This window comes from Hypanus sabinus, chromosome 10 (assembly GCF_030144855.1).
Source record: "Hypanus sabinus isolate sHypSab1 chromosome 10, sHypSab1.hap1, whole genome shotgun sequence".
Taxonomy (NCBI): domain Eukaryota; kingdom Metazoa; phylum Chordata; class Chondrichthyes; order Myliobatiformes; family Dasyatidae; genus Hypanus; species Hypanus sabinus.
The window spans coordinates 102394414-102420753 of record NC_082715.1 but is presented as its reverse complement, the minus strand read 5'-3'; the positions used below and the strand labels follow the sequence as shown (position 1 = coordinate 102420753).

The following is a 26340-nucleotide window of genomic DNA, read 5'->3' as shown; positions in this document are numbered from 1 at the left end:
CCCTTATTACAAGCCCCAACTATTTCCTGATTTATGCTCCGACCAACTGAGCTACAGCTGTTTGGAGGCCTATAGACTACTCCCACCACTGCTTTTTTCCCTTTACTATTTCTTATTTCTACCCAAATTGTTTCAGATTGTTTCAAATTGACTCAGCCTACTGTCTTCTGGAGACCATTAAAGGGGCTTAACATTAAAAGTCAGATCGCTGATGTGCCATATTTGGGAAATACATTTGCCGTTTTCTCTTAGGATAACGATTGTCCTGGTGTTTATCCTGCTCCTCCACTAGTTCTCATGTTGCTTCCTATCAGCCTGTCAGCCCTGACTTCTGGCACTCCTGTCAAGAAGTCAGGTCCTACAGGCGCACAACCAGCTGAGACTATTTCTGAATTTCCAAATCAGAACTTTCCATGCCATAGACGTTAAGGTAACACTTGGACAGATGGAGTCTAACAGACTCGTTGACAGGCACAGGTGGGTGAATATTTCATGTTTATATTGTACTTGGCATGATTTAACTTGTAAATTGCCCATAATCACAGATAAAATTATAAAATCATACAGCATTGAAACTGGCCATTCAGCCCAACTCATTCCTGCTGACCCAATAGGTGCACTTCTGTATTAACCCTGCCACCCAGTATTTGGTCCATAGTCCCCAAAGCTGAAAGAATTTAGGTGTTCCTATTAAATGCTGTCAGTGACCTAACAGAAGTCACTCCCAAGCAGTGAATTTCAAATACCTGTGTGAAGAAGATCTTACTCATATCCTCTCTTAAGTTTCTGCCCCCCCCCCAACTCTAATTCTATATACTCTATTCTTATCCACCTCTGATATGGGGTAATGTTTCCTACACTTCTTGCTATAATTCGCTGCCATACTCTTATACATATAGTGGCCACTTTACTAGGTACCACCTCTACCTAATACAGTGGATGCTGAGTGTATGTTCATGATTTTCTGCTGCCGTAGACCATCCACTTCAAGTTTCAATGTGATGAGCATTCAGAGATGCTCCTCTGAACATCACCATTGTGACACGTGGTTATTTGAGCTACTGTCACCTTCCTACCAACTTGAACTAGTCTGGCCATTCTCCACGGGCTGCTCTCATTAACAAGGCATTTTCACCCACAGAATGGTCACTCACTGGATTTTTTTTCATTTTTTGTGTCTTTCTCTGTAAACTCTAGAAACTGCTGTATGTGAAAATCCCAGCAGTTTCTGGGATAATCAACCACCCAGTCTGGCACCAACAATCATTTCATGATCAAAGTCACTTTGATCACATTTCTTTCCCTTCCCAAGTTTGGTCTGAACAACAACTGAACTTCTTGACCATGCCTACATGCCTTTATGCATTGAGTGGCTCCCACATGACTGGGTGATCAGCTATATGTATTAATGAGCAGATATAAAGGTACACGTAATAAAGTAGCCACTGAGTGTATACTTCAATTTACACGCCTTCTCAACCCCTTCCACTGCAGGCCTAGCTTCTCTAGTCTCTCCTCATACTCATTCCTCTACCTTGGTGACCAGAACTGCACACAGCTGAAGTCTGACCATGGTTTATAAAGTTGGATTATCTCCCTGCTCTAATGTTCAGTGTCCTGACTAATAGAGGCTTGTATCCCAATGTCTTCCTAACCACCTTGTCTACCTATATTGCCTCCTTCAAGGATCAATGGACATATTCTGAGATCTTCCTGTTCATCAATGTTCCCTTAAGTACTATCATTCATGGTGTAATTCCTAGCTTCATTAGTGCTTCTAAATTACATCACCTTAAATATGTCTGGATTTAATTCCATCTGCTATTTTTCAGCCCATTCAGCCCAATACTGGTATCTCTCCACAGCCTAAGGAAGGCTTCCTTCCACACCACCAACAACTCAACCAATCTTCATGTCTTCCATAGACATACTGATCTTGCTTCTTGCTTCTCCAGCCAAGTCATTCATATGTTATAAATAACAAGGCTCCTTGCACTGATCCTTGTGGCACACAATTGGTTAAACAACCTCTACCCTAACTCTTTGTTTCCTATCACCAAGCCAATTTTGGATCCAGTTTGTCAACTTACCCTGTATCACATGGGCCTTAATATTTTGAAGCAGCTGACCACGTGGGATCTCATCAATGGCTTCACTAAAGGCCATGTAATTCACATCTATTACCCACTCCTCATCAATATTCTTCATTACCTCTTCAAAGAGTTCAAAAATTATTAATCAAAGTACATATATGTCACCATATACTATCCTGAGATTCATTTTCTTGTGGGCATTTATAGTAGATTCAAAGAAACACAATAGAAAAACTACAAAGATGGACAAACAACCAATGTGCAAAAGATGACAAATTGTCCAAAGCCAAAAAGAAAAACAAAATAATAGATAGATAGATAAACAAACAAATAAATAATACTGAGAACATGAGTGGTAAGAGTCCTTGAAAGTGAGTGCACTGGTTTAGAGCTTCTGTCAAATTGGTCAGAGAGGGTCTCCCATGTTGGCTGCCTCACTCCAAGTGATCATGAATCCTCTCTCCCTCAGATTTTTTTCCAGTATTTTTTTTACTTCTGATGTTGGGTTCACAAGTCTATTGTGAACAGATGTTTCATTGCTGTCTTTCTTGAAAAGGGGGACATTTGCTGTCCTGCAGTCATTTAGTTCCTTGTTCGTGCCCAATGACAATTTAAAAATCTCAGCCAGAGCCCCAACAATCTCTAATTCTTTGTCAAGAAAATAATCAGAGTTTATCAGAGTTTAAGAAATAAAAGTTGCACTTTTCACACCATGAGGACATCATAGAACATAGAACATTACAGCACAGTACACGTCTTCCAGCCCTGGATGTTGTGCCGACACTTTAACCTTCGCTAAGATAAATTCAGCCTTCAGCTCCCACATAGCCCTCCTGTTTTCTATCGGCTACATACCGATCTAAGCGTCTCTTAAATCCCCCTAAAGTAACTGCTCTCGCAGTGCACTCCAAATACATACCACTCTGAGTAAAATCGTACCTCCAATCACTTTATACTTACTCCCAATCACCTTAAAGTTTGCTCCCTCATATTAGTCATTTCCATCATGGGAAAAATCATAAGCCAGCTTACACTCAGTGAATATATTTGAGTACACAACAGCATAACAGTGAGTATTCATAATAATGAGAACATTAAAGTTCAAAGTAAATTTTCCACAATCTCCCTCAAACAACACTGTAATAACAGCCAGATTTTTTTTTACAGGAAATTCTGATTTTGGGGATAACAATGCCCAGGACCAGAGGGAGCTCTCTTCATGAGTGGTGTAGAATCTTATATCTTCCATTTTACTAGGAAACTCTTCTGTGTTCTATTGAACAATACCACAGTCTTTAATGTTTACTTGCATATCCATGACCATTGTTTTATTTCTCATCCAAAGGACTGTACCTGTAATGTTGCAGAACTTCACTACTGCACCAACTTGGACCATTACCATGAGAGTGAGATTTGAATCAACTCAGCGATCCAGATAATTTATTAATAAGCTCTAGGTACGCATTCAGTTCCTCTGCCATCTTTGCATCTCTTATTACAACATCTCCAGCATCATTTTGTATTGGTCCTAAATCTACCCTCTACTCTCTTTTACCCTTTATGTACTTAAAAAAGCTTTTAGTATCTTCTTTGATATTAGTCGCCAGCTTCCTCTCAGAATTCATCTTTCCATCTGAATGACCTTTCTAGTTTCCTTCTGCAAATTTTTAAAAGCTCCCCAATCCTCTATCTTCCCACTAGCTCTGGCTTCCTTCTACTTTGCTTTTGCTTTTACTTTGGCTCTGACTTCACTTGTCAGCCATGGTAGTGTCCTCCTTCCCTTTGGAAATTTCTTGTTTGGAATATATCTGTCTTGTACTTCCCTTATTTTTTGCAGAAACTCCAGCCTTGCTGCTCTGCTGTCCTTCCTGCAAATGTCCCTTTCCAGTCAACTTCGGCCAATTCCCCTCTCATGCCATTGTAATTTCCTTTATTCCATTGAATTACTGACACATTGGATTTTATTTTTTCCCTTGCAAATCTCAATGTGAACTGGATCATATTGTGATCAGTGTTCCCTAAGGGTTCCTTAACCTCAACCTCTCTTATCACCTCCAGATCATTGCATAACACCCAATCCAGCACAGCCAATCCTCTAGTGGGCTCAACAACAAGCTCTTCTAAAAAGCCATCCTTTAGACATTCTACAAATTCTCTCTCTTGAGGTCCAATACTGACCTGGTTTTCCCAAACCACTTACATGTTAAAATCCTCAACGATTATCATGACATTGCCCTTCTGACATGCCTTTTCTATCTCCTGCTGTAATTTGTAATTCACACCCCGGCTGCTGTTTGGAACCTTGTATACAACTGCCATTAGGGTCCTTTTATCCTTGCCATTTCTTAACTCAACCCACAGAGACGCTACACCTTCTGATCCTATGTCATCCCTTTCTAATGATTTAATATTATTTCTTATACATAGAGCCACACCACCCCCCTGCCTACTAACCTATCTTTCCAATACACCTTATATCCTTGGGCGTTCAGCTTCCAACGGAAGCCATCCTTTACATCCGTTAGCCAAGTTTCAGAGATGGCCACAACATCATATTTGCCAATCTGTAGCTGAATTTCAAGATCATCCATTTTATTTCTTATGCTGCATGCATTTGAATATAATACTTTCAGTCCAGTATTTGTTGCTTTCTGTTTTGACTGCACCACACCTCTATTGCCCTGTAATTCATTCCACTGGCTGTGCTTAAGCCTCATCTCCTGCCTGTCCTTTCTATCTTCTCTGTTGCACGCCACCTTTTATTTGTTTTTTTTTAACCCTTCCTCTGCCCTCTCACTCCAGTTCCCATCCCCCTGCCAAATTAGTTTAAACCCTCCCTAACAACTCTATTGAATGTGCACGCTAGGATATTAGACCCCTCTGGGTTCAGGTGTAACCCATCCTTTCTGTAGAGGTCATACCTCCCCCAGAAGAGGCCCCAATGATCCAGGAATCTGAATCCCTGCCCCCTACACCAGTCTCTCAGACACACATTAATACGCCTAATCATGCAATTCATGCTAGCACGTGGCACAGGCAGCAATCCTGAGATTGCTAGCCTAGACTTCCTGCCTTTTGGCTTCCTGCCTAACTCCCTGAATTCTCTCTTTAGGACCTCCTCCCTTTTTCTACCTGTGTCATTGGTACCGACGTGAACCAAGACTTCTGGCTGTTCACCCTTTCCCTTCAGAATACTCTGCACCTGACCTGAGACACCCCATACCCTGGCATCTGGGAAGCAACACACCATGTGGATATCTTTATCAAGCTGTCAGCACCTCCTGTCTGCTCCCCTCACTATGGAATCTTCTATGACTACTGCATTCCTCAGCTTCCTCTTTCCCTTCTGCACCAGGGAACCAGGCTCAGTGCCAGAGACCCAATCACCGCTGTTGTCCTCTGTCTGATAATCCCCCTTAACCGCATCCAAAATGAGATAATGATTACTGAGGGGAATGGCCACAGGGGCACTCTCTACTATTTGAGCTCTTTCCCTTGCCTCCTCCACCATCACCCATTTACCTAACTAATGCAGCCTCAGGGTGACTAACTCCCTGTAGCTCCTCTCTATCTCCTGTTCACTCTCTCTAATAAGCTCTAATACGGTCTCTCAGGAGCTGCACCTCAGTGCACCTGGTGCAGATGTGGCCATCTGGGAGACTGGAAGACTCCCAGGATTCCCATATCCGACAGCCAGAGCAAAATACTAACCCTACCAACATGCTCGCTATTCCTACAAAAAAAAATGCAGAGAATCCAAAAACAAAGCAGGCTGCAAGTGAATAAAATACTCTTCAATACGGATTAGAAATGCAACAATTAATAGAGCTCCCTTACCAGAAGCATTGTCCACTCAATTCCAGTGTTGAATAAAGGCCTTAATGTCTCCCACGACAGCTTCCAAATGGTACAGTTCTGTCACGTGTCGGCTCATCCAAGTTATATTCATGAACAACAATGTGGCCAGCAACCTCAGCAGTCTGATGAGCTGAGTACTGTATTTTTAAGAGTAGCACCCATCCTCGGATCTCTTCAGGCCATCAATCGCAGAATCACTGTATCAAAGAACGCATGGAAAACTGAACTTGTCGATATAAGTATGTGTGGGGCTTGTCGAAGGAACCAGCTATCAGACTGAACTGGAGTCTGGTGAGACAGGGGCACCAGTTGTGAAAGGTGGTTATCATTTGGACACCAGAAGGATATGTGCACATTAATTCAGGAGTGTTTGTGTGTGGCATAACAGAGGGTCATGTGGAATGGAACAGAGCAACCATCATGATGTCAGTGGCACAGATGGGGGAGATGGCAGAGTATACATACCATCTAGTTTTAACTAAGGGTTCTTTTAGTTTTATCCTTCGTGTTTTAATATGGGAACTAGTGTGCAAATACTTGCCCAGATGTGCATCTGCGATGGTATCTATTGGGGTCATAGCTGGAAGAAACAAAGCGAGCTGCCCTCATAGTTTCTTGTGGGAATGCATTCATTTATCTTACTTAGAGACAAGCATGTTAACAAGCCCTTCTGGCCCAGCGAGCCCTCATCACCCAATTACACCTATGAGACCAATTAACCTGCGAACCCAGTTAACCACGCCACACTGGGGCAGTGGGGGGTGGAGAGAAACAGAGCTCTCAGAGGAAACCCACATGGCCATAGACAGAACATTACAAACTCCTTAGACGGCAGCAGAATTGAAGACAAGTCAATGACACTAACCATTCTGCCATGATTGAAATTCACTAGATGCACTCCAAAAGTAATTTAAATAAAAACAAGGAGCAGGGATTAACTTCAGTAAGGCACACACGTTTGCTGTGGTGGGGTGATGTCATATTTCATTCAAATGTTTTCATATGTATCCCATAATGGAATGCTTAATCAAATATATTTACACTATTACTCAAATATTACTGAAATATCAAATACATAACTCCTCTTGGTTCAGCTACAAATCCCAACTCAATATAGAAAGCATCTCAACATAGCATTGTATACTGTGTCTGTGTATATATCCTATAAAAAGCATTCATTAACACCCCTCCCCATAAGTTTTCATGCTTTATAACATTGAATCAGAGGATTTAATTTGGCTTTTTTGACATTGATCAACAGAAAAGACTTTCATAAAGTCAAAGTGAAAACAAGTTTCTAGAAATTGGTCAAAATTTATTAATTATTGAACACTGATTGGATAATTACACACCCCCTTCAAGTCAGTATTTAGTAGATGCACCTTTGGTAGGAATCACAGCTTTGAGTCTGTTTGAACAGGTCTCTATCAGCTTTGCACATCTGGACACTGCTATTTTTCCCCATTCTTCTTTACAAAACTACTCAACCGCTGTCAGATTGTATGGGGATTGTGAATAAACAGCCCTTTTCACGTCCAGCCACAAATTCTCAATTGAATTGAGGTCTAGATTCTGATTTGGCGGCTTCCTATGTAGCTTTGGCTTTACGATTGGGGTCATTGTCTTGCATCTTCCAAATCATGCTGACTGCATCAGATTTTCCTCCAGAATTTCCCTGAATTTTGCTGCATTCATTTTACACTTTACCTTCTCAAGCTTTCCAGGATCTGCTGCAATGCGGCATCACCATAGCATGATGCAGCCACCACCACGCTTCACAGTAGGGATGGTGTGTTTTTATGATGTGTGGTGTTTGACTTACACCAAACATAGTGTTTAGTCTGATCACCAAAAAGCTCTATTCTGGTTTCATTGGACCATAGAATTTTTCCAGCTGACTTCAGTCTCCCTCATGCCTCTGACAAATTCTATCCAAAATTTCATGTGTTATTTTCAACAGTAGCTTTCTCTTTGCCACTCTCACATAAAGTTGCAACTGGTGAAGCACCGGGGCAACAGTTGTATGCATAGTCTCCATTGTTGTCGTAGGTCTCTTGGTGGCCCCTTTCACTAATCCCCTTCTTAGTCACTCAGATTTTGAGGATGGCCTGCTCTAGGCAGGTTCTTTCCATTTCTTGATGGTTGATTTAACTGTACTCCAAGGGATATTCAGTGACTTGGAAATATTCTTGTATCCATCTCGACTTGTGCTTTTCAATAAGTTTTCTTTGAGTTGTTTGGAGTGTTTTATCTTCACAGTGTAGCTTTGCTAGGATACTGAGTCACCAGCAGCTGGACCTTCCAAATACAGGTGTATTTTTAGAATTGAAACATCTTTACTGCACACAGGGTGATCTCCACTTAACTACTTGACTTCTAAAACCAATTGGCTGCACCAGTGATTTGGTGTGTCATTAAAGGGGGTGAATACTCATACTTTGTATTTTCTATTTGTGATTAATTTACATCACTTTGTAGAGATATTTTCACTTTGACACTGTCTTCTTCAAACAAAAAAAATCCACTGATTCAATATTTTAAAACAATAAAACTTCTGGGTGTGTTTGTGTGTGTACATATATATACACACACACAGATATATAAATAAAATTCCTTACTCTTGTGGAATCACTCTGCTTAGCAGGTGAGACTTGTGGGTGGAACCTGCTCCACAGTGGTTGCAGTTGACCTTTCTTCTCAATTGACTCTCAACTGATTGGTGTTATCTCCAGATGACATTGGACACAATACCCACAATGTAGGAAAGTGATCCAGTTCTATTCTTAACCTTTCTTAATATTCACTTTTGATTCCCTCTGTAGTCCCTCATGGACAGCTTATTGAGAAGTACAAAATCAAACCTTGTTTGAGAACCCTTGTCTCACTTGTTTGTCCTGCATACTCTTTCTGGGCATATCGAAGCGTGAGCACAAGGGATTACCCAGAAACAGCAGTGGTGAGTTGGTTGTGAAGTGTGATGCATTGCAAAACACAAGGAATTGGCGAGCCTCTTATACAGTGTCAGTGTAGTGTTCTGCTGACATTGCATTCTTTTAAACTCTGGACAAACCTTTCCACCAAGCCATTTGTAGCTGTATGGTATAGCTGATCTTTATGGATGACTGAAACTGTGGTCCATTGTCACAAGAAATTCTAGAACACCAGTCCCTGGGAAGAAGTTCTCAACACAACAACGAGCAAGGCTGTAGTAAAAGCTATCGGTGGCATTTCTGGCCATTCTGCAGCTGCATCTACTACCAATATTATTAGAGCCCATGATTATGAAATTACTACTGAAATATTAAGTACACAATGTTGATTAAAGCTAATTGCCTATTGAATATACGGTACACATGGGCTGTAGGATGATTCCTGCACAAGAACTGTTAGTAATGAGAAATATCACTTTGAGAGTAAGGAGTAATTAGAGAATGAAATAAGCTACTCAAAGTTGAAGCCACCCGTTTTAATTGGTACTCATTTAAACTTCAGGAAATGCATTGTCACCAGTTCCTACATAATGCAATGTTAAATGCTTGTCCTACTTAATGCCAATTTGTCACTTGATATTCTGGCTAGTTGCATACAGTTGTCCCACGGTATCCAGGAACCCCCCCCCCCCCCCGTGGATGCTGAAGTCCCTTATATAAAATGGTGTACACACATCCTCCCATATACTTTAAATCATCTCTAGATTACTTATAATACCCAACATAATATAAGTATTGTTACACTGTTATCATTTAGGGAGTAATGACAAGAAAAAAGTCTGTACATATTCAATACAGACGCCAACCATTGTAGCTCTCCTGGGAACACTGATGCTACCTCGGCACCAGCCGATGGCAATTCTCCTGTGATCTTTAAGTTCCTGAGGCTGTAGTGCTTTATATAGCTGACCACCAGTCCCTTACTAGACTGAAACTCTTTCCTCTCGCTCACAAGTAGCCAATGAACAAGACGCGAGGCAAACAATGCTCAAACGAGTGCTGGAGATTGAGGATCTGTGAAATGGTGAGAGGCTACAGCAGGGTATGCCTACATATTACTTCATTCCTGTGGATTGAGTGTAGTGCTCAGCGTGCAGCAAATTCAAATTTTGCTTTTTGGAACTTGCTGGATTTTTCTTCGAATATTTTTGATCCGTGGTTGGTTGAATCTGCGGATGCAGAACCCATAGATATGGAGGGCCGACTGGATTCAGAGAACCATCCCTCAATGTTGTAACAAAAGTTGTATATGCCTTGAGTTTATGCTCAGAGGCTCTCAGACCTTTGAACCTTCAAAGAGATTCTGCTGGCTAGGATGTGCTACGATTGTAAATATGCAATCCTGCAGTTATACAGCTGAATTCCAAAAGTTACAGCAGTCAATTACAACTATTGAAACCATGAAGCAGGATCTCGGCCCGAAACATCGACTATTCATTTTCATAGATGCTGACTGACCTGATTTCCTTCAGTAATGTGTGATGGTCTGAATTTCCAGCATCTGCAGACTCTCCTGTTTACAGTTTATCAAGTCTTTGTACACAGAACTATAAAACAATGGGTTAGAAGAGATCTGCTACATTGAATAAAAATCTTTTATATCTCCCAATTGCAGATTCAATCTGGCTCAGTTAAATCACAAAAGGTTGCACCGCATTTTCAGTATTCCAGATTTGCTAGGGTGGTATTTTTCATATGTTTGAATGTGAGTGAAGTCAGTCCCCATCAACAAAAACACATGACAAGGGGAAAAAACAAAGGAAAAATACAAATGAAACCAGTTGAATTTAATATACCTACTAAGACATAGGCAGACATTTAGTCAAAAAGGACTCATGATATTAATTTTTTTTTATTTAATAAAATGCTTTACTTTGCCCTGAAGTAATTGTCAATGACATCCTTGGCTTGTGAGTCCTTGCCATAATCCTGAAAATAAGAGAAACATTTATTAATGTGTGCATTGGAATTTACTAAGACATCATTTGATATTAAGTTCAATGCACCAAACTAAGTAATAAAGCTGAAAGGCCAGTGGGTGCAGATGTCATTAAAATGTTAAGTATACATTTTCTGAGGCACTAGCATGAAACTCATCACAGGGAAGCTTGACATAGCAATAGCAGGATTTATTCCTGTTAAGGTGAAGCAGTGCTTTTTCATAGGACACAGCAAGAGCCCAGTGAGTTGATGAACAGACACACTTCACAAGTCCAGATCCCGGAAAGTGACAGCATGGGCAGATAGGCGGTGAAGACAATGGATGGGCCATGTGCCTCCATCAGCCAAAGCACCGAATACAAGAGCAGGAGTATTATATTACAAATAAAACATTGGTTAGGCCACATCTGGATTATTGTGGGCAGTTCTAGTTAGCACATCATTATGAAGAACGTGATTAAGCTGGAGGGAGTGCAGAGGAAATTCACCAGGATGTTTCCTGGACTTCTGCACTTCGTTATGAGATTGAACTATCTGGTTAATTTTCAGAGGAAACTGAAAGGTAACCTGATTAAACATTACATGTAGATAGTAACAATTATTTCTCTCTTGTTGTGGGTACCACCAGACTAAAGGACAGCTTCTATCCTATTATAAAACACTTGAACAGACATATTGGATGATAAAGGTGAACTGGACCCCAATTTCATCATGGCCCTTATGTCTTCACTGGATTCTTTATTATTACATATTCTACATTCTGTTACTGTCTTGCTTATACTATCTTGATGTAGAATTGTACACCATTCAAGATAGCACCAGAGTTGGGCAACTCAGGGCCAACTGCCTTCTGCAAATCTACTCATGACTTCTAATAGAACAAACTATCGATAACCAATTTAAAACAAGAGCACAGAGATTTAACATAAACATAGGTATCCTTACATTGGAGAAAACAAGTATTTGAATAGCCAAAGCATAGGGGCTACCAAACATATGCAGGAAAGTGCATAAACCCATGCAGGTCCAAAGGCTCAATTCTGTGCTAATAACTTTATTCAAATACTGGATTTGACCTGGCTAATAAATCCATCAGCACTATGAGACCTATACACCCAAATATGGTCACTATTTAATCAAAGGTTACTAATGACCCAAGTGTTCCATTAAACCAGCCTGCAACTTCCAGGAAGGGGAACCTGCATTTCCCTGCACCAAGTTCATTTGGCCAAATGTAAACCCTCTTCAGATCAGCCTGTATTACTTGCACCAAATAACGGAAGAAAACAGTTTTATAAGGTGATTTGTCATCAACTTCTGTACCCCTGCCATCAAGGTACACGGATGGGAGGGGTATGGAGGGCTATGGGCTCGGTGCAGGTCAATTGGACTAGGCAGTTTAAATGGTTTTGGCATGGATTAAATGGACCAAAGGACTTGTTTCTGAGATGTACTCTTCTATGACTCTATAGCTGATAAATTTAACTCACCTTGACAACAACGCAGCTGCAACCCACAACCTTGCGAGGTTTCCCTTCTCGGTCTATCTTGCACAGGCCTACCCACTCTCCGAGTTTCTTGTTGTCATCAACCTTATTTAGAAAAATAAAGTTACAAGAGGCAAAAAGATTCATCAAGGTATGTCAAAACTAGCACTGTATCTCAGACACCAGGTAACAATTCAGGCAATTTTCTTCATTTGATTCAGTTGAGGGAGCCAAATGGTCATCATAGATACAGTATCGCCCTTCTGCCCTATATTGAACAATTGTAATACTATCATGAAATCCCAAGTCAAACATTTCTGTGCATCCCAATTATACTTCTCTGGAGACACTGAAATATTATCCAAAACTGCATGAGTTCTGCCTCCAAAGTTTGATGTGCCTAACTGAAGTGATCTTAATACATGTAACAAAATCTCTAGTAACTTGCTTGTTAATTTAAAAAAACTGAAAACAATCTTTCAGTGATGTGATCAGCGACTGCTAAATCACAGGAAATCACAAGAACCCTTTAAGTCAGGAGATCCCAACCTGGGGTCCAGACCCCTCGGTTAATGGTAGGGGTCCATGGCATAAAAAAGGTTGGGTACCTCAGCTTTAAGTCATTGTTTTTGTCTATTTGAACTTCAAAGGCCTTTGACAAGCTACCATGTTGTAGAGATCTGGAAGGTTGGGTATGGCAGAGCAGACGCCAATGACAAGTGTTATTTAGGAGTCTATGGTGGAACCAGTTTTTCATTTACTTGTACAAGTAATTTGGATGTGAATACACATAGCTTGAATGGCAAGTTTTGAACAGTTGAAGGGCGATCTTGATCAGTTAGTTAGGGAAGTGATTCAAGGAAATGGATTTAAATTAAGTGCAAGTAATAGATTTCAGTCAAACCAGCGTAGGACTTATATTATGAACAATAGAGCACTAAGGAGTGTAATGGAACAGAAGGATCTAGGGGTACATGACAACAGCATCGTACGTAATCAGGGTGATGGAATAAAGCAAGTAGCATGCTGACCTTCGTCAGACCATTGAGAATAGGAGTTCGGACATTATGCTGTAGCGGTGGAAATAATCCTTAAGATCGCACTGGAGTATTATGTAGTTTTTAAAGGCATCTTAATCTGAAATGATCAGAAGCTGGGCTAGCAATATGGCCTGTACCTGCATTGTGCACAGTAATGCAGGTGACCCCCGCATCACAGGGGATCTATATTCCTACAACAGTCCAGAGCACTACCTTCCATAAAGCACAGCTGCAAAAAAATGACTGCAAAAAAACTGTTCACCCCCAAATCTCATAAGAGCAAATGTTAAAATTCCATATCCTAGATCTGAAAGCTGTGATTTGCATACTTTCAAAGAACAGATTGCCATGAGAATCTCCTGTGTAAGCATATGTACACCCAGTGACACTTTAGTTAATGTACGTATCTAATCAGCAATCATGTGGCAAAAACTCAATGCACAAAAACAGACAGACATGGTCAAGAGGCTTAATTGTTCAGACCAAACACCAGAATGAGGAAATGTGATATATTAAATACAACAAAGTCTCTGGACTTTATTAAATATTGATCTGTGTCTTTATTCAATCCATTTTATGGTGCTCACCTTAATCAGGTTGATCTGATGTTCAGCACAGAGTGCCTCTACCAACTTAACATATTGTGCCTCATCACAGTTGCTTGCCAGGACACACAAGTGTGCTTGTCGTCTGTGAAAAAACAAAACTTTATCACACCAATACTACTATTTCAAGTCATGAACATTGAGGAGCTGAAGGGGGATAGCTAACATAGTTCAATTGTATAATAAAGGCTCTAAGAATAAGCATGCAAAATCTCAGCCATTGAGTGGGTCACCAGTCACGGGCAAACTATTGAAAGTCCAGTGCCCAAGGGTTAGCCAGCAGAGCTTTGTGTGTGGCAAGTCATGTTAGTGTTTCTAGATTACCAGTAAGATTGATGAAAGGAAGGTTCGGACTTTAGCGAGGCCTTTGACAAAAGTTAAGTCGCTTGGTTTTCAGGTTGAATTAGTCAATTGGACTGAATGTCACTTTAGTGCGAGCAGTATTAGTTGGTTATCTCTGATTTGAGGTGTAACTAGGGCATCACAGGGATCAATGCTGGGCCCACTACTGTAGTTAGTTGACAATGTGGTAAACGGACTCAGCAAATTTACAGATTGGGGGCATACAGAACAATGAGATAGAACATAAGAAACAGGAGTAGGCCATCCGGCCCATCAAGCCTGTCCTGCCATTCAGTAAGATCATGGCTGACCTGTTCGTAAACGCAAGCTTACCTTTCCCCCATAACCCTTAATTCCCCTACTATGTAAAAATCTAACTGTGTCTTAAATATATTTAGTGAGGAAGCCTCAACAGCTTCCCTGGGCAGAGAATTCCACAGATTCACCACTTTCTGGGAAAAACAGTTTCTCCTCATCTCCATCCTAAATCTTCTCCCCTGAATCATGCGGCAATATCTCCTAGTTCTAGTCTCACCTACCAACGGAAACAACTTTCCTACTTCTATCTTATCTATCCCTTTCAGAATTTTGTATGTTTCTATAAGATCCCCTGAACTCGAGAGTATAGTCCTAGGCGACTCAATCTCTCCTCATAGGTTAACCCCTTCATCCCTGGAATCAACCTGGTGAACCTCCTCTGCATTGCCTCCAAAGCCAGTATATCCTTCCTCAAGTATGGAGACCAGAACTGCACACAGTACTCCAGGTGCAGCCTCACCTGTACCCTGCAGAGTTGCAGCATAACCTCCCGGCTCTAGAATTCAATCCCTCTTAGCAATAAAGATAGGCTTAAAAAAAAAAGCTTGCAAAACCTGGACCAGCTGAGAAAATAGGCTAAAAAAATGGCAGATGGAATTTAGCGCCACAAGAGTGAGAAATTGCACTTTGGGAGGACAAACCAAGGTTAAGACCTACAAAGTGAATAGCAGGGCACTGAGATGTGCAGAAGACAAAGGGATCTGGGAATAAGTCGATAATTCCTTGAAAATGGCATTACAGATTATGTGGCAGAGGTTTTTGGCCCATTGGCCTTCATGGGATATTATACTGAAGTTGAATAAGGTCAGACTGTGGGCAGTTCTGATCGCCCACCTGCAAGAGATACAAGTTGAAAAGAATGCACAGCAAATTTACATAACTGCTGCCAGGACTTGAGGACCTGAGTTACAGGTTAAGCTGGGCTGGCACAGTAATGTAGCAGTCATCATATGCTATTGCTGCAATACATTACTGACTGGGATTCAATTCCCACCAGTTACAAAACTTGTATTTTACATAAGTGCATGTTTCCTCCGGGAGCTCAGTTTTCCTCCCAAATTCCAAAGACACATGGTTACCCGTTTAACGAGCTGTGGGCATGCTATTGGTGCTAGAATCCTGGCAATAGTTGCTGGCTGCTCAGCACTATCTTCACTGATCTGTTTTGATGCAAATGACACACTTCACTGTATGTTTTAATGTACACTTGACAAGTGAAGCTAATCTTTTTTTTAATCAACACGCACAAAATGTTGGTGGAACACAGCAGGCCAGGCAGCATCTATAGGAAGAAGCTCTGCTCACCACCATTCAGGACCCCAGACAGTCCTTCCAGGTGAGGCGACACTTCACCTGTGAGTCGGCTGGTGTGGTATACTGAGTCCAGTGCTCCCGGTGTGGCCTTTTACATAAGTGCATGTGAGACCCGACGCAGACTGGGAGACCGCTCGGTCCGCCAGAAAAAGCAGGATCTCCCAGTGGCCACACATTTTAATTCCACATCCCATTCCCATTCTGATATGTCTATCCATGGCCTCCTCTATTGTCAAAATGAATCCAAACTCAGGTTGGAGGAACAACACTTTATATACTGGCTGGGTAGCCTCCAACCTGATAGCATGAACATTGACTTCTCTAACTTCCGTTAGTGCCCCTCCTCCCCTTCTTATCCCATCCCTGACATAGCTCTGTATCACTTTCGCCAATCACCTTTCCAGCTCTTAGCTTCATCCCACACCCTCCGGTCTTCTCCTATCATTTTGCATTTCCCCCTCTCCCCCACTACTTTCAAATCTCTTACTATCTTTCCTTTCGGTTAGTCCTGACGAAAGGTCATGGCCCGAAACACTGACAACGCTTCTCCCTATAGATGCTGCCTGGCCTGCTGTGTTCCACCAGCATTTTGTGTGTGTTGTTGTTTGAATTTCCAGCATCTGCAGATTTCCTCGTGTTTGCTCTTTTTTTTTATCCTAAGGTTGAATAAGATAACCTTACACCCTGGAGCAAATAGAATGAAGGGAGATTTAATTGAGGTATACAAAATTATGAGAGGTATAGGATAATGTGAATGCCTGCAGGCTTCCCCCCTGAAGTTAAGTGTGACTAGAACTAGAGGTCATAGGTTTAGAGTGAAAAGAAATAAACAGAAGGGTAATGGAGGAGGGGACTTTCAAAGTTCAATGTAAGTTTGTTATCAAAGTACATACACACTCCAGATCAATTTTCTTGTAGGCATACTCAATAAATCCAATGACTATAATAGAATCAATGAAAGATCACACCAACAAGGTGTTCGGCCAGTGTGCAAAAGACAATTTGTGCAAGTACAAAAATAATAATAAATTAGCAATAAATATCAAGAACCTGAAATAAAGTCCTTGAAATCACTCTATAGGTTGTGGGAAATTTTCAATGAAGTTTAGTGAAGTTGACCCTTTGGTTCAAGATCCTGATGGTAGAAGGGTAAAAACAGTTCGTGAACTAGATGGCGTGGTCCTAAGACTATTGTACCTTCTTCCTGATGACAGCAGCGCGAAGAGCATGACCGTGATGGATGTTGCTTCCTTGTGGCAATACACCGTGTGGATGTGTTCAATGATGGGGAAAGCTTTACCTGTGATTGACTGGGCCACATCCATTAGTTGGATTTTCCGTTCATTGGCACTGGTTCATTGGCAGCCAGTGCACTCTTCAACACAGTCTTAAAAGTTCAAAGTTTTAAATCTCATGCTGCGTCTTTGGAAACTCCTAAGCGGAGATGCACTTTCTTCGTAACTGTACTAGGTGCTGGTCCAGGACAGGTCCTGAAACAACAACGCCAAGGAATTTGATGTTGCTGTCTAATCCCCTGAAGAACATTGGCTTGTGCACCTCTGGTTTCCTCCTTCTGAAGTCAATAATCAACACCCTGCTCTTGCTGGTGATGAGTAAGAGATTGTTGCCATGGCACCTCTCAGCCATTTTCGATCTCCCTCCTATATGCCGATTCGTCACCTTTGATTCAGCCTATGACAGTGGTGTCATCAGCAAACTTGAATATGGCATTGGAGTTGTACTTAGCCACACAGTCATGAAGTGTAAAGTGAGTAGAGCAAGGATTTAAGGACAACAACCCTGCTCTGAGGAGATTGTGGAGATGTTGCCAATACGAACCGACTGGGGTCTAAAACTGAGGAAATCGAGGATCCAATTGCACAGATCTTGAAGCTTATTGATTAGTTTTTAGGGAATAATAAGTAGCGAATGCCAACCTGCAATCAGTAATAAGCATCCTGATGTCTGCATCTTACCTGTCCATGGTTTCCAAGGTTGAGGGAAGAGCCAATGGGATGGCATGTGCTGTGGATTAGTTGCAGTTAGGCAAATAGGAACAGATTTAAGTCACTTTTCAGGTAGTTGATGTTTCATCACCAACTTCTCAAAACACTTCATCACTGTGCCACTGAACTGTAGTAATTGAAGGAGGTTACCATCTTCTCCTTAGGCACCAGTATAATTGAAACCTGCTTAAAGCAGGTGGGTATCTCAGACTGCATGAGCAAGAGGTTAAACATCTCTAGTAACACTCCAGTGAAATACTTCACTTAGTGGTGACACGAATATGGAACGGATGGAAAATGCTGGCTCAATTGTAATAGCTAAGGAAAAGTTAAATAGGTACACAGATGAGAGGTGTGGGGCATTATGGTCCAGTGCATGCAGATGGACTAGGCAGAAAACCAGACTGACAAGACCAAGAGCACCAGAGCTCATCTTGTCTATGCAGTGGTGCTCCATGACTGTCAAGTACCTTCCCTGCTGGCAAAAGCAAGTTTTGGCTGGATACTCTATTATCATCTTTAATGGGTATTACAAAGAATAATCTGCAGGTCTGTTCATTACATTTATGAAGATTTTAAAAGTCAGGCAACAACACCATTACCCAAGAACAAAAGTCATTATTTTGCCTTATGATATTCTAGCAAACCCTAAACTTTATTTTACATCTTACAATGGATTACATTTTCCTGAGTGTACACACATTTCCTGCATTTTATCAATAAAGGCAATTCTGAAATTGATGACCATACTCACTTATCGAGCACTTTGGCAGCTTCCCGCAGACCACAACACAAGCCATCGTGGATGTATGCCGTTTTCAGCACCTCCTGAAGTGCAGTGTTGACATCCATGACTCCTCCTGCGGCTATGCTACGAAAGTGGTGGATACGGTATGGAGTATTAGTTAACTACTATCTGTAGTAATAATATCATTTAAGAAAGCTAATATTAAGCTACAAAGTTGTCAGCAAATTTTTTTCACTCATTATTAAGAGTGAAGGGGTATCCGACATAGATCATCATTTCAACAATGCAGCTTAGTTACATTGTCAAAACAGTCACTTCAATTTATTTAAGCTGGGCTAGCACTTTCACAATACATGTTATATCCACCTCTTAAGTAAAGACATAATTAACTTTGGTGTGTTGTACTCCAAACATTTTTCCCAATACAAACACTAATCAAAGAAATTATGCAGAACTGAATTGAACCTCAAGACTAAAGTTCACAATTGATGCCATTAACTATACCTGGCAGTCCCCATTGACACCTAGAGAGAAAATTTTAAATGCTAGAAAGTTGAACTAATGGAAAATAATGGGTGACAGTATGCAAGGCAGTGTTTTTGCAGGGAGGAAGAACTAAAATCAATGAATTGTCTTGAGCCTGAAATGTAAAACGTTCTCCTTTTGAAGTATTTGCTTTAACACTATTTAGCTCACGTCTTACCTCTCAATTTACCACTGCCCCCAACACAGCCTGTCCTTGTCATGCCAGCAACTCTCCACTGCTTTGCATCAGCAATCTACTCTAGCCCATCTACAAGGCCGTCCTCGGCACCTCCCCATGCTCATGTTCTAGGGAATGTATCTACCAACTTTACTCACTAGAGACGTATTCAGATATTTCCAAAAAAATTACGAAAATCTAACACTGTAACACTGAATCTAATAAGACATAGCAACAGTTACATTGCTCAACCACAACTCTTGTCAGTAATTGCCCCTTGGAAAGCAATACTCCCCCTTCACTACTAACGATCTAACAAGCTCTCCCCATTGGCCTGGTCCCGGTCCCGGGATTCCACTACCCGCCGGGGCAGGGGAACTCTCCTACTCCCCGGCCCTTCCCTACCTGTCCGCGTCCCAGGCCCTTCCCCTGGCTCACCGCCTGCCCGAGCACTCTCGGCTCCGACTCGAGCACCCACCATTCCTCGGCCATCCTGCGGCGTATTTTCCCAGAAAACTGCAGTTGGATGCCGAAATACAGCCAGAGGCTGAGGGCGCTGGGGGCGACCGAGCGGGCGGCGGACCAGGCGCAGCTGCGGGACGCGGGATGGCCGCGATGGCGCTTCGCTTCTCGGCCCTCACTCACCCGGAGCCCGCAGTACAATGGCGGCAGAGAGGGCGCGCCGGTGACGTCATCGCTTATATAGGCGCGCAGGCCCCCCCCCCCGCTCCGTTACGTCATGTATATAGACGTCCAAACAGCTTGCCCGGCTGACTGGAAAATCTGCACCGAGGGAAATTCAGCGGAGGCTGGAAATAGGAAATCCAGTTAGAAAATGCTCGATGGGTCGGGCAGCGCCGATGTTGAAAGAGAAAGACATCAAAATTTACAACATTTAACCACAGGCGAAATGTTACAAGTGTACTGCAGTTTTGAGACTTGCAAATCATTGGACCTCGTTTTATTGCTCCAGAGTTCATGGTTTCAATTGAGACAAAATTCAATACTTATAGGAACATACAAAACGGCTCTGTAAAGGGACTTCGGAGACCTCGTGCAGGATTCCCTAAATGTTATCTTGCAATGCAATGTTAGCGTTTATTTCGAGAAAACTGGAATATAAAATCAAGAATGCAATGCTGAGGGTTTATAATGATAAGACCGCACTTGGAGTATTGTCAGCAATTTTGGGGCCCCTTATCTAAGAAGGGATGTGCTGGTATTGGAGACAGTCTGTAGGAAGCTCATGAGAAGAATCCCGGAAATACCAGGAGTGTGTGGTGGCTCTGGGCCTGTACTCACTGAAGATTTGAAGAATGAGGGGAAACCTATCAAATATTGAAAGGCCTAAATAGAGTGGACATGGAGAGGATGTTCCCTATGGTGAGGAGGTCTAGGACCAGAGAGCACAGACTCAAAATAGAAGTATGTCCCTTTAGAACAGAGATGAAGAAGACTTTCTATAGCTGGAGGGTGATTGATGCATCCATAGAATTCAATGTCACAGATTGCTGTGGCGGCCAGGTCAATGGGTATATCCAAGGTTGAGATTGATAGGTTCTTAATTAGAAAGAGTGTCAAAGGTTACGAGGAGAAGGTAGGAGAATGGGGCTAAGATGAATAATCAGACATGATGTAATGGCAGAGTAACTCAATTTGCAAAAACAACCTAATTCTGCTCATATATCTTCTAGTCTAAAATCCTGGAGGAACTCAGCAGGTCAGGCAGCATCTATGGAGAGGAATACAGTCAACACGCCAGACTGAGACCCTTCATTGCCTCATAATCATCAGTCAGTGCGAGCTCGACTGAAACCAGAAGTTCCAGTCACTGCTTCTCCCACAGAATGTGTCTTCCTGGTCCTATAATAAAGTCGTGAACATGAGCATTTTTACAACTGCTTTTGTTTTAAAACCTGATGTAAATGTCAAACCCAGCTCAATCAGGAGCAAGTAAGTTTTTAATAGAGTATTAGGAGATAAATATTACTTAACAACCTCTCTTGTGCTGGAAAATGCTAAGAGTTGAATCTGATTTCCTTTTTTACCACAATCTATTCCAGCTGTTACCATCCGGGAAACGATACCGCAGCATAAAAACCAGGACCAACAGGCTCCGGGACAGCTTCTTCAACCAGGCCATCAGACTGAGTAACTCACGCTGATTTGAGTGTATTTCTATGTTGCATCGACTGTTCTATTTATTATAAATTACTATGATTGCACATTTAGATGGAGATGTAACAAAGATTTTTACTCCTCATGTATGTGAAGGATGTAAGAAATAAAGTCTATTGAATTTTTAAAAGTTATGTGATCTTGCAAATAGTATTTATTTTCCATTTTAGGCTTGTTTGAGATATTTCAACTTCTCATTTAATCCTGTTGGTGCACCCCTACTTTGCTTCGTGTGCAATGAATGAAATGTGAATCGTACTCCAGTTTTTCAATATTCCATTGCTTTCCTTCAGAACTCTTCAAACTGATTGATCACATTGCCTGTTACTTCTGGATTGTGGGGATCAAACTGTTAGGCAAGAAAAGGCTGGAGATGTTAAGTAAACACAAACAGGCGTGCAGCCGGTGGGGGAATAATCATGCTCCACCTGGCTTTCTCAATAGTTCCAATTGTCCCGATCAAAAGGTAGCAACATATTCTAGGAATATCTCCTCCAAAAAAAAATTCTGTGCCTCTCTCGCTCCTGTGAATGACTGTGCAGAAGGGTTTCTTTAATAAATGGTGATGAAAACTGAAGATTTTCACCGAGACTCTAATCAACCACTGCTCAGCGTCAAACTGGTGAGAGTCGTCCAAAACAATAAGTTATACTACTCCACGTTCAGTATTTTGCTTTGGATTTCCAGCATTTGCAGATTGTCTCGTGTATTGCTCGCCACAGTCTGGTGTACCTAGTGTTGAAATCATGCTTATTGGGAAGTTTAAGCAACCTTCACAGTGTGAGAAGACGAGGAGTTGCGAGCAGCGCTTTATTAGGCTCCCAGCTTTCACTTGCGGAATTCTGTCAGGGTGCTTCCGGTCTCTTCATTCTTTCTGCAGCTCACGATAGGTTGCGGGGAGGGGTGGTGTCCAAGGCGCTGTGGTAAAGAAGCCAAATGAAACAGCTCGGATCTACATTCACGCCGGGCCGACGCCGATCGGCGAGGGACACAGCGTCTGTGGCAGCGGCCCTCACAGAGGGAGTCCGTGAAACCCCCGCGGCTCGTCGCTTCCACCACCGTTCACCGGCATGGCAACTCCAGCGGACAGCGGTAATTTTGTCTCCGGCTTCTGCCGCTGCTAACTTCTCAATTCGCCTGCTCTCTTCCTTTTACTCGGAGTTATTTCCGCACCACGGAGAAGGAATTGTAGGGACTTGGGTTCAACCCTGCCCTGAACTACTGTCCGTGTGGAGTCTGTGCCTGTGACCCGGGGTTCCTCCCACGGAATTCGGTTCGATCCTGTGAAATCCTCCAGCCGAATGTTTTCTGCTTCAGCAGCAAGCTATTCCGTCCAGCTCTCTGATACATACACACCCTGTTCTGTTCCCATCTGCGCTGATTGTGATTGGCTTTAGCGATCGAGAAAACAACCAAGTCTCAGGGATGTGGTGGGAAACTCGCTTTGTTTATTAAGATAGCGATACAGCGTGTAATCAGCCCTTTGAGCTGTGTCTCCCAGTAACCCCGATTTAACCCTGGCTTAATCACGGGGCATTTTCAGTAACCGTTACTGACCAGTCTGTTTTTGATTTGTGGGAAGAAACCGAGGCAGTTAGAGAAAACCCACGCATCCCACGGGGAGGACGTACAAGCGACTCCACATCGGGATTTTACCTCAAACTCTGGAACCCTGGAAAAAGTGCGGGCTCCGCATTGATAGAAGTGCAGGTCGGAATTTAACCCTGGAACTGAGTGACAGCAGAGAGTTCTGTTGACCAGTTTCCTATGCCTCGACAATTTTCATGTGCCTACTGGTTGTGGTCTTCCCATTCTCTTCCATTGAACATCTTCGGATTCGTTCCAACGGCTGGTTCTGAATTATCCTGTTTGTGAAGCTCCAAGCAGTGAAAATGTGATGTTAGGCCATGGCTACATATTCTGGATTGGGTATTTTTGATCTCCAAGCCATAGTTTATTGTTTACAATAGGAGGGTGTTAAATTTGAAGGACAGGTTCTGAGAACGATTACTTATCACCAAACCACCTGTCAGCAGTGCCTCATCCACACTGCTGAAGATTTTGAGATGTAGTCGGTGCTGAGTAGCCAAAATGGATTTCTCCTGTGTTTAGCAGACAGGACGCATATGGGCACTTTTCCACTTGATCAGAAGGTTGTTAATATTGCAGTGGTACTGTAATGTCTTGTTTGGATCCACAACAACTTCTGAAGCAGAAATCCCACTGCTACAGCAGGCACGTTAATGGGCCCCACTGTATCCAATGCTGCCATTCATCTCTTAAAAGCTAAGTGTTAATTTCTAAACTGTTCTTTTATTTTATAGCTTAATTCATTTTCAGGAATTATTTAAATTAATAGGGCATAGAAGAGGTGGCGCGTGAGATCTCAGCAGCAGGGGATGTGGGTGATCAAATCATTTGTGGATAAATTTACTTGAAATAAACATGAAAGCTGAGCAGTATTTCCATAGATACACACCCACAAGATGTTGAAGGACCTCAGCAGGTCAGGCAGCATCTATGGAAATGAATAAGCAGTCGACGTTTCAGGCCAAGACCTTTAACCAGGACTGGAAAAGCAGGGCAAGAAGCCAGAAACTGATATCCCTAAGAGTATTTCTCATGTATTACGTTAATTTATGTACACCAAACTTGAAAGAGACTCTCAAAGTTTTGTTAATGTGCAGTAAATAAAAATTTGGAAGTTAATAGTGAAGAAAAACTCCTAACACTTTGAAAGTCATTTTTGAAAGTGCTGGCCTTAGCTTACTGATGTAACTTTAGCTTGAACCCTGATAAAAGTTTGTCACAAAATAGCAGAACTCAGAACACTGTTTATAAATTTCTTAAAACTGGGTGAACAATGCACCCAATAATATAAAAACTTGATAAGAATAAGAAATGGCAAAAAATTACATGACTTTGAATTATTAAAATTATTAAATTACTAAATTATTAAAATACCACAAAATCTAGCTGAATATGGATACTGTCTTTTAATGACATTGCACAGTTCAGCTCCTTAACACAAATAATATTTTTTTTAAATGTTGGTTCCATATGCAACCCCTAGACCCCTCTTGTCATAATACAATTTTCACATAACTGCCGATTGATGCAGAGCTCCCTTTTTTACTGTACCAGAAGTGTCCATTTTATTCCAAATTTTACTCAGTTTGATTTATCTTTGTCAACTGTTTTCACAGAGAAAAAAAATGTTTTAAAAAGGGGAACTTGGATCTTATTGATTCCTACTTAGTACAATACAGTCAGTCCTGATGCAGATCCTAACCACACTTTGCCTCCGAAGATACAACATGACCTGCTGAGTTCCTCTAGCAATTTTATTTTTGCTGCATATCCTAGCATCCATTGTCTGTTGCAACTCAAGTCAATGCTCACTGTTTGCTGATCTTCATTACACTTTTTTAAGGATTCTTTGTCACCGTTGCCTTCAGTAAATGAAGCCTACATCTTCAATAATCCAGTGCAGCTTGTGGAAATTGACGTTAATCTCTTACTTTATCTCCATAACAGGTGATCAAAATGAGAATTCAAGGGAAGAGTCAACGAAATGGACAAAATCTCAGATTTTCACACTGGTATCTACAGCATCAATAAACTTCAGCTCCATGGTTTGTTATTCGATTCTAGGACCTTTCTTTCCAAAAGAGGTAATTAGCATTTAGATAGTAATTTTAAAAAAAACATTTGTGAAAACTATTCATGAATCTTTAGAAAGTTTGATCTTGGAGTTAGTTTGATAAGCAGTGCTGGGTCAATAGACTCGATAGGCTTTACAGTTTAAGGATATTGCACTCATGGAATGGTTTAATAACTATTGATGTGAATAATATTACATGGAAATTCATGAGCTGAATGCTATGCAGTAGATTTTTTTCTCTTGACCAAAATATAATAATAACCATTTCTGCATCATTTTGTGTCATAAGGACATCAGAAAGCGGAACAGGCCATTCATTTCCTCGAGCCTGCTCCACCTTTTTAAAAAGATTTTGACCGATCGTTACTTCAGCATCTTTACTAACTCCGTATCTCTTCTTTCCTTTAGTAACTATAAATCAACTTTGGTCTTGAAAGTAGTCAGTAATTGAGTGTCCTTGGTTAAAAAGTTTCCAAGATTTGCTATCCTTTGTCCTGAATGATTGATCATCTCCGCATCTCTCCTGTCGAGCACTTTAAGTATTTAATGTTTTAATGAGATTGTCTCTCATTCTTCTAAATTCTGGAGGGCACGGGTCCAGGCTGCTTAATAAACAAACCTGCCCCCATTTTAGAAATTGTTCTGGTGAACCTTTGTTGCGCTCAATCATGTATACAGACTGCTAGTTATACAGGCCAGAAGTAGGCCCTTTGGCCCACATTATCCTTTCAGGTCATCTACACTAATCTCATTTCCCTACAGTAGGACTGTACCCTTCATTGCCCTGCCTATTTAAGTGTCTTTCGAATTATCCCTTAAACATTAAAAAAAATTCTATCTGATCCAATCAGCTCCTGCACCAGCACATTCCAGCTATCAATTGCTCTCTGTTTTATTTTTTTTAAACTTGCCCTTAGATCCTCTTTAAGCTACTTCCCTCCTTAACCTATGCCTTGTTTATTTTCCCTCAACCAGGGAAAAAAAGAGTTTTGACTATCCATCCTGTCTATGCCCTGTTCCCACTATTCTGTTGCTCCAGCCATTTCAGGGAGA

The 26340-nt window shown here is 41.6% G+C and overlaps 3 protein-coding genes and 2 non-coding genes across 8 annotated transcripts in view; 1 reads left to right on the top strand and 4 right to left on the bottom strand.

Moving 5' to 3' along the window:
• LOC132400909 (uncharacterized) overlaps window positions 1-6546 on the bottom strand; it is a 31806-nt gene extending 25260 nt beyond the window's left edge. Inside the window, exon 1 of the mRNA XM_059982439.1 lies at window positions 5931-6546. The gene's annotated coding sequence lies outside the window, so the exon portion shown is untranslated. The remainder of the gene's footprint in view (window positions 1-5930) is intronic.
• A 4228-nt stretch (window positions 6547-10774) lies between these two features.
• On the bottom strand, window positions 10775-20231 carry rps12 (ribosomal protein S12). Of its 3 annotated transcripts, none has more exons than XM_059982426.1 (5): window positions 20091-20231; window positions 18749-18865; window positions 13997-14099; window positions 12373-12474; window positions 10775-10870 (listed from the first exon to the last, which is right to left on the bottom strand). In XM_059982426.1, the coding sequence occupies exons 1-5, from the start codon at window positions 20138-20140 to the stop codon at window positions 10811-10813; spliced, it is 432 nt and encodes a 143-aa protein (XP_059838409.1). In that variant the 5' UTR covers window positions 20141-20231; the 3' UTR covers window positions 10775-10810. The 3 variants fall into 3 exon arrangements, with proteins under 3 accessions (XP_059838409.1, XP_059838412.1, XP_059838410.1); XM_059982429.1 differs by having other exon boundaries at window positions 19884-20130; XM_059982427.1 differs by having other exon boundaries at window positions 19924-20129.
• LOC132401434 (small nucleolar RNA SNORD100) lies at window positions 12539-12621 on the bottom strand. Its single transcript, XR_009514589.1, has one exon. It is a non-coding gene; the product is annotated as a small nucleolar RNA SNORD100 (small nucleolar RNA).
• LOC132401426 (small nucleolar RNA SNORD101) lies at window positions 18956-19024 on the bottom strand. Its single transcript, XR_009514581.1, has one exon. It is a non-coding gene; the product is annotated as a small nucleolar RNA SNORD101 (small nucleolar RNA).
• A 1689-nt stretch (window positions 20232-21920) lies between the features above and the next one.
• Window positions 21921-26340, top strand: part of slc18b1 (solute carrier family 18 member B1) — a 29426-nt gene continuing 25006 nt past the window's right edge. Inside the window, exons 1-2 of one of the 2 annotated variants that reach the window (XM_059982424.1) lie at window positions 21921-22715; window positions 25161-25297. In XM_059982424.1, the coding sequence (XP_059838407.1) occupies window positions 22694-22715; window positions 25161-25297 (159 nt within the window). In that variant the 5' untranslated portion in view covers window positions 21921-22693. Of the gene's footprint in view, window positions 23523-25160; window positions 25298-26340 lie in introns of both variants that reach the window. The other variant, XM_059982425.1, reaches the window with a different exon arrangement.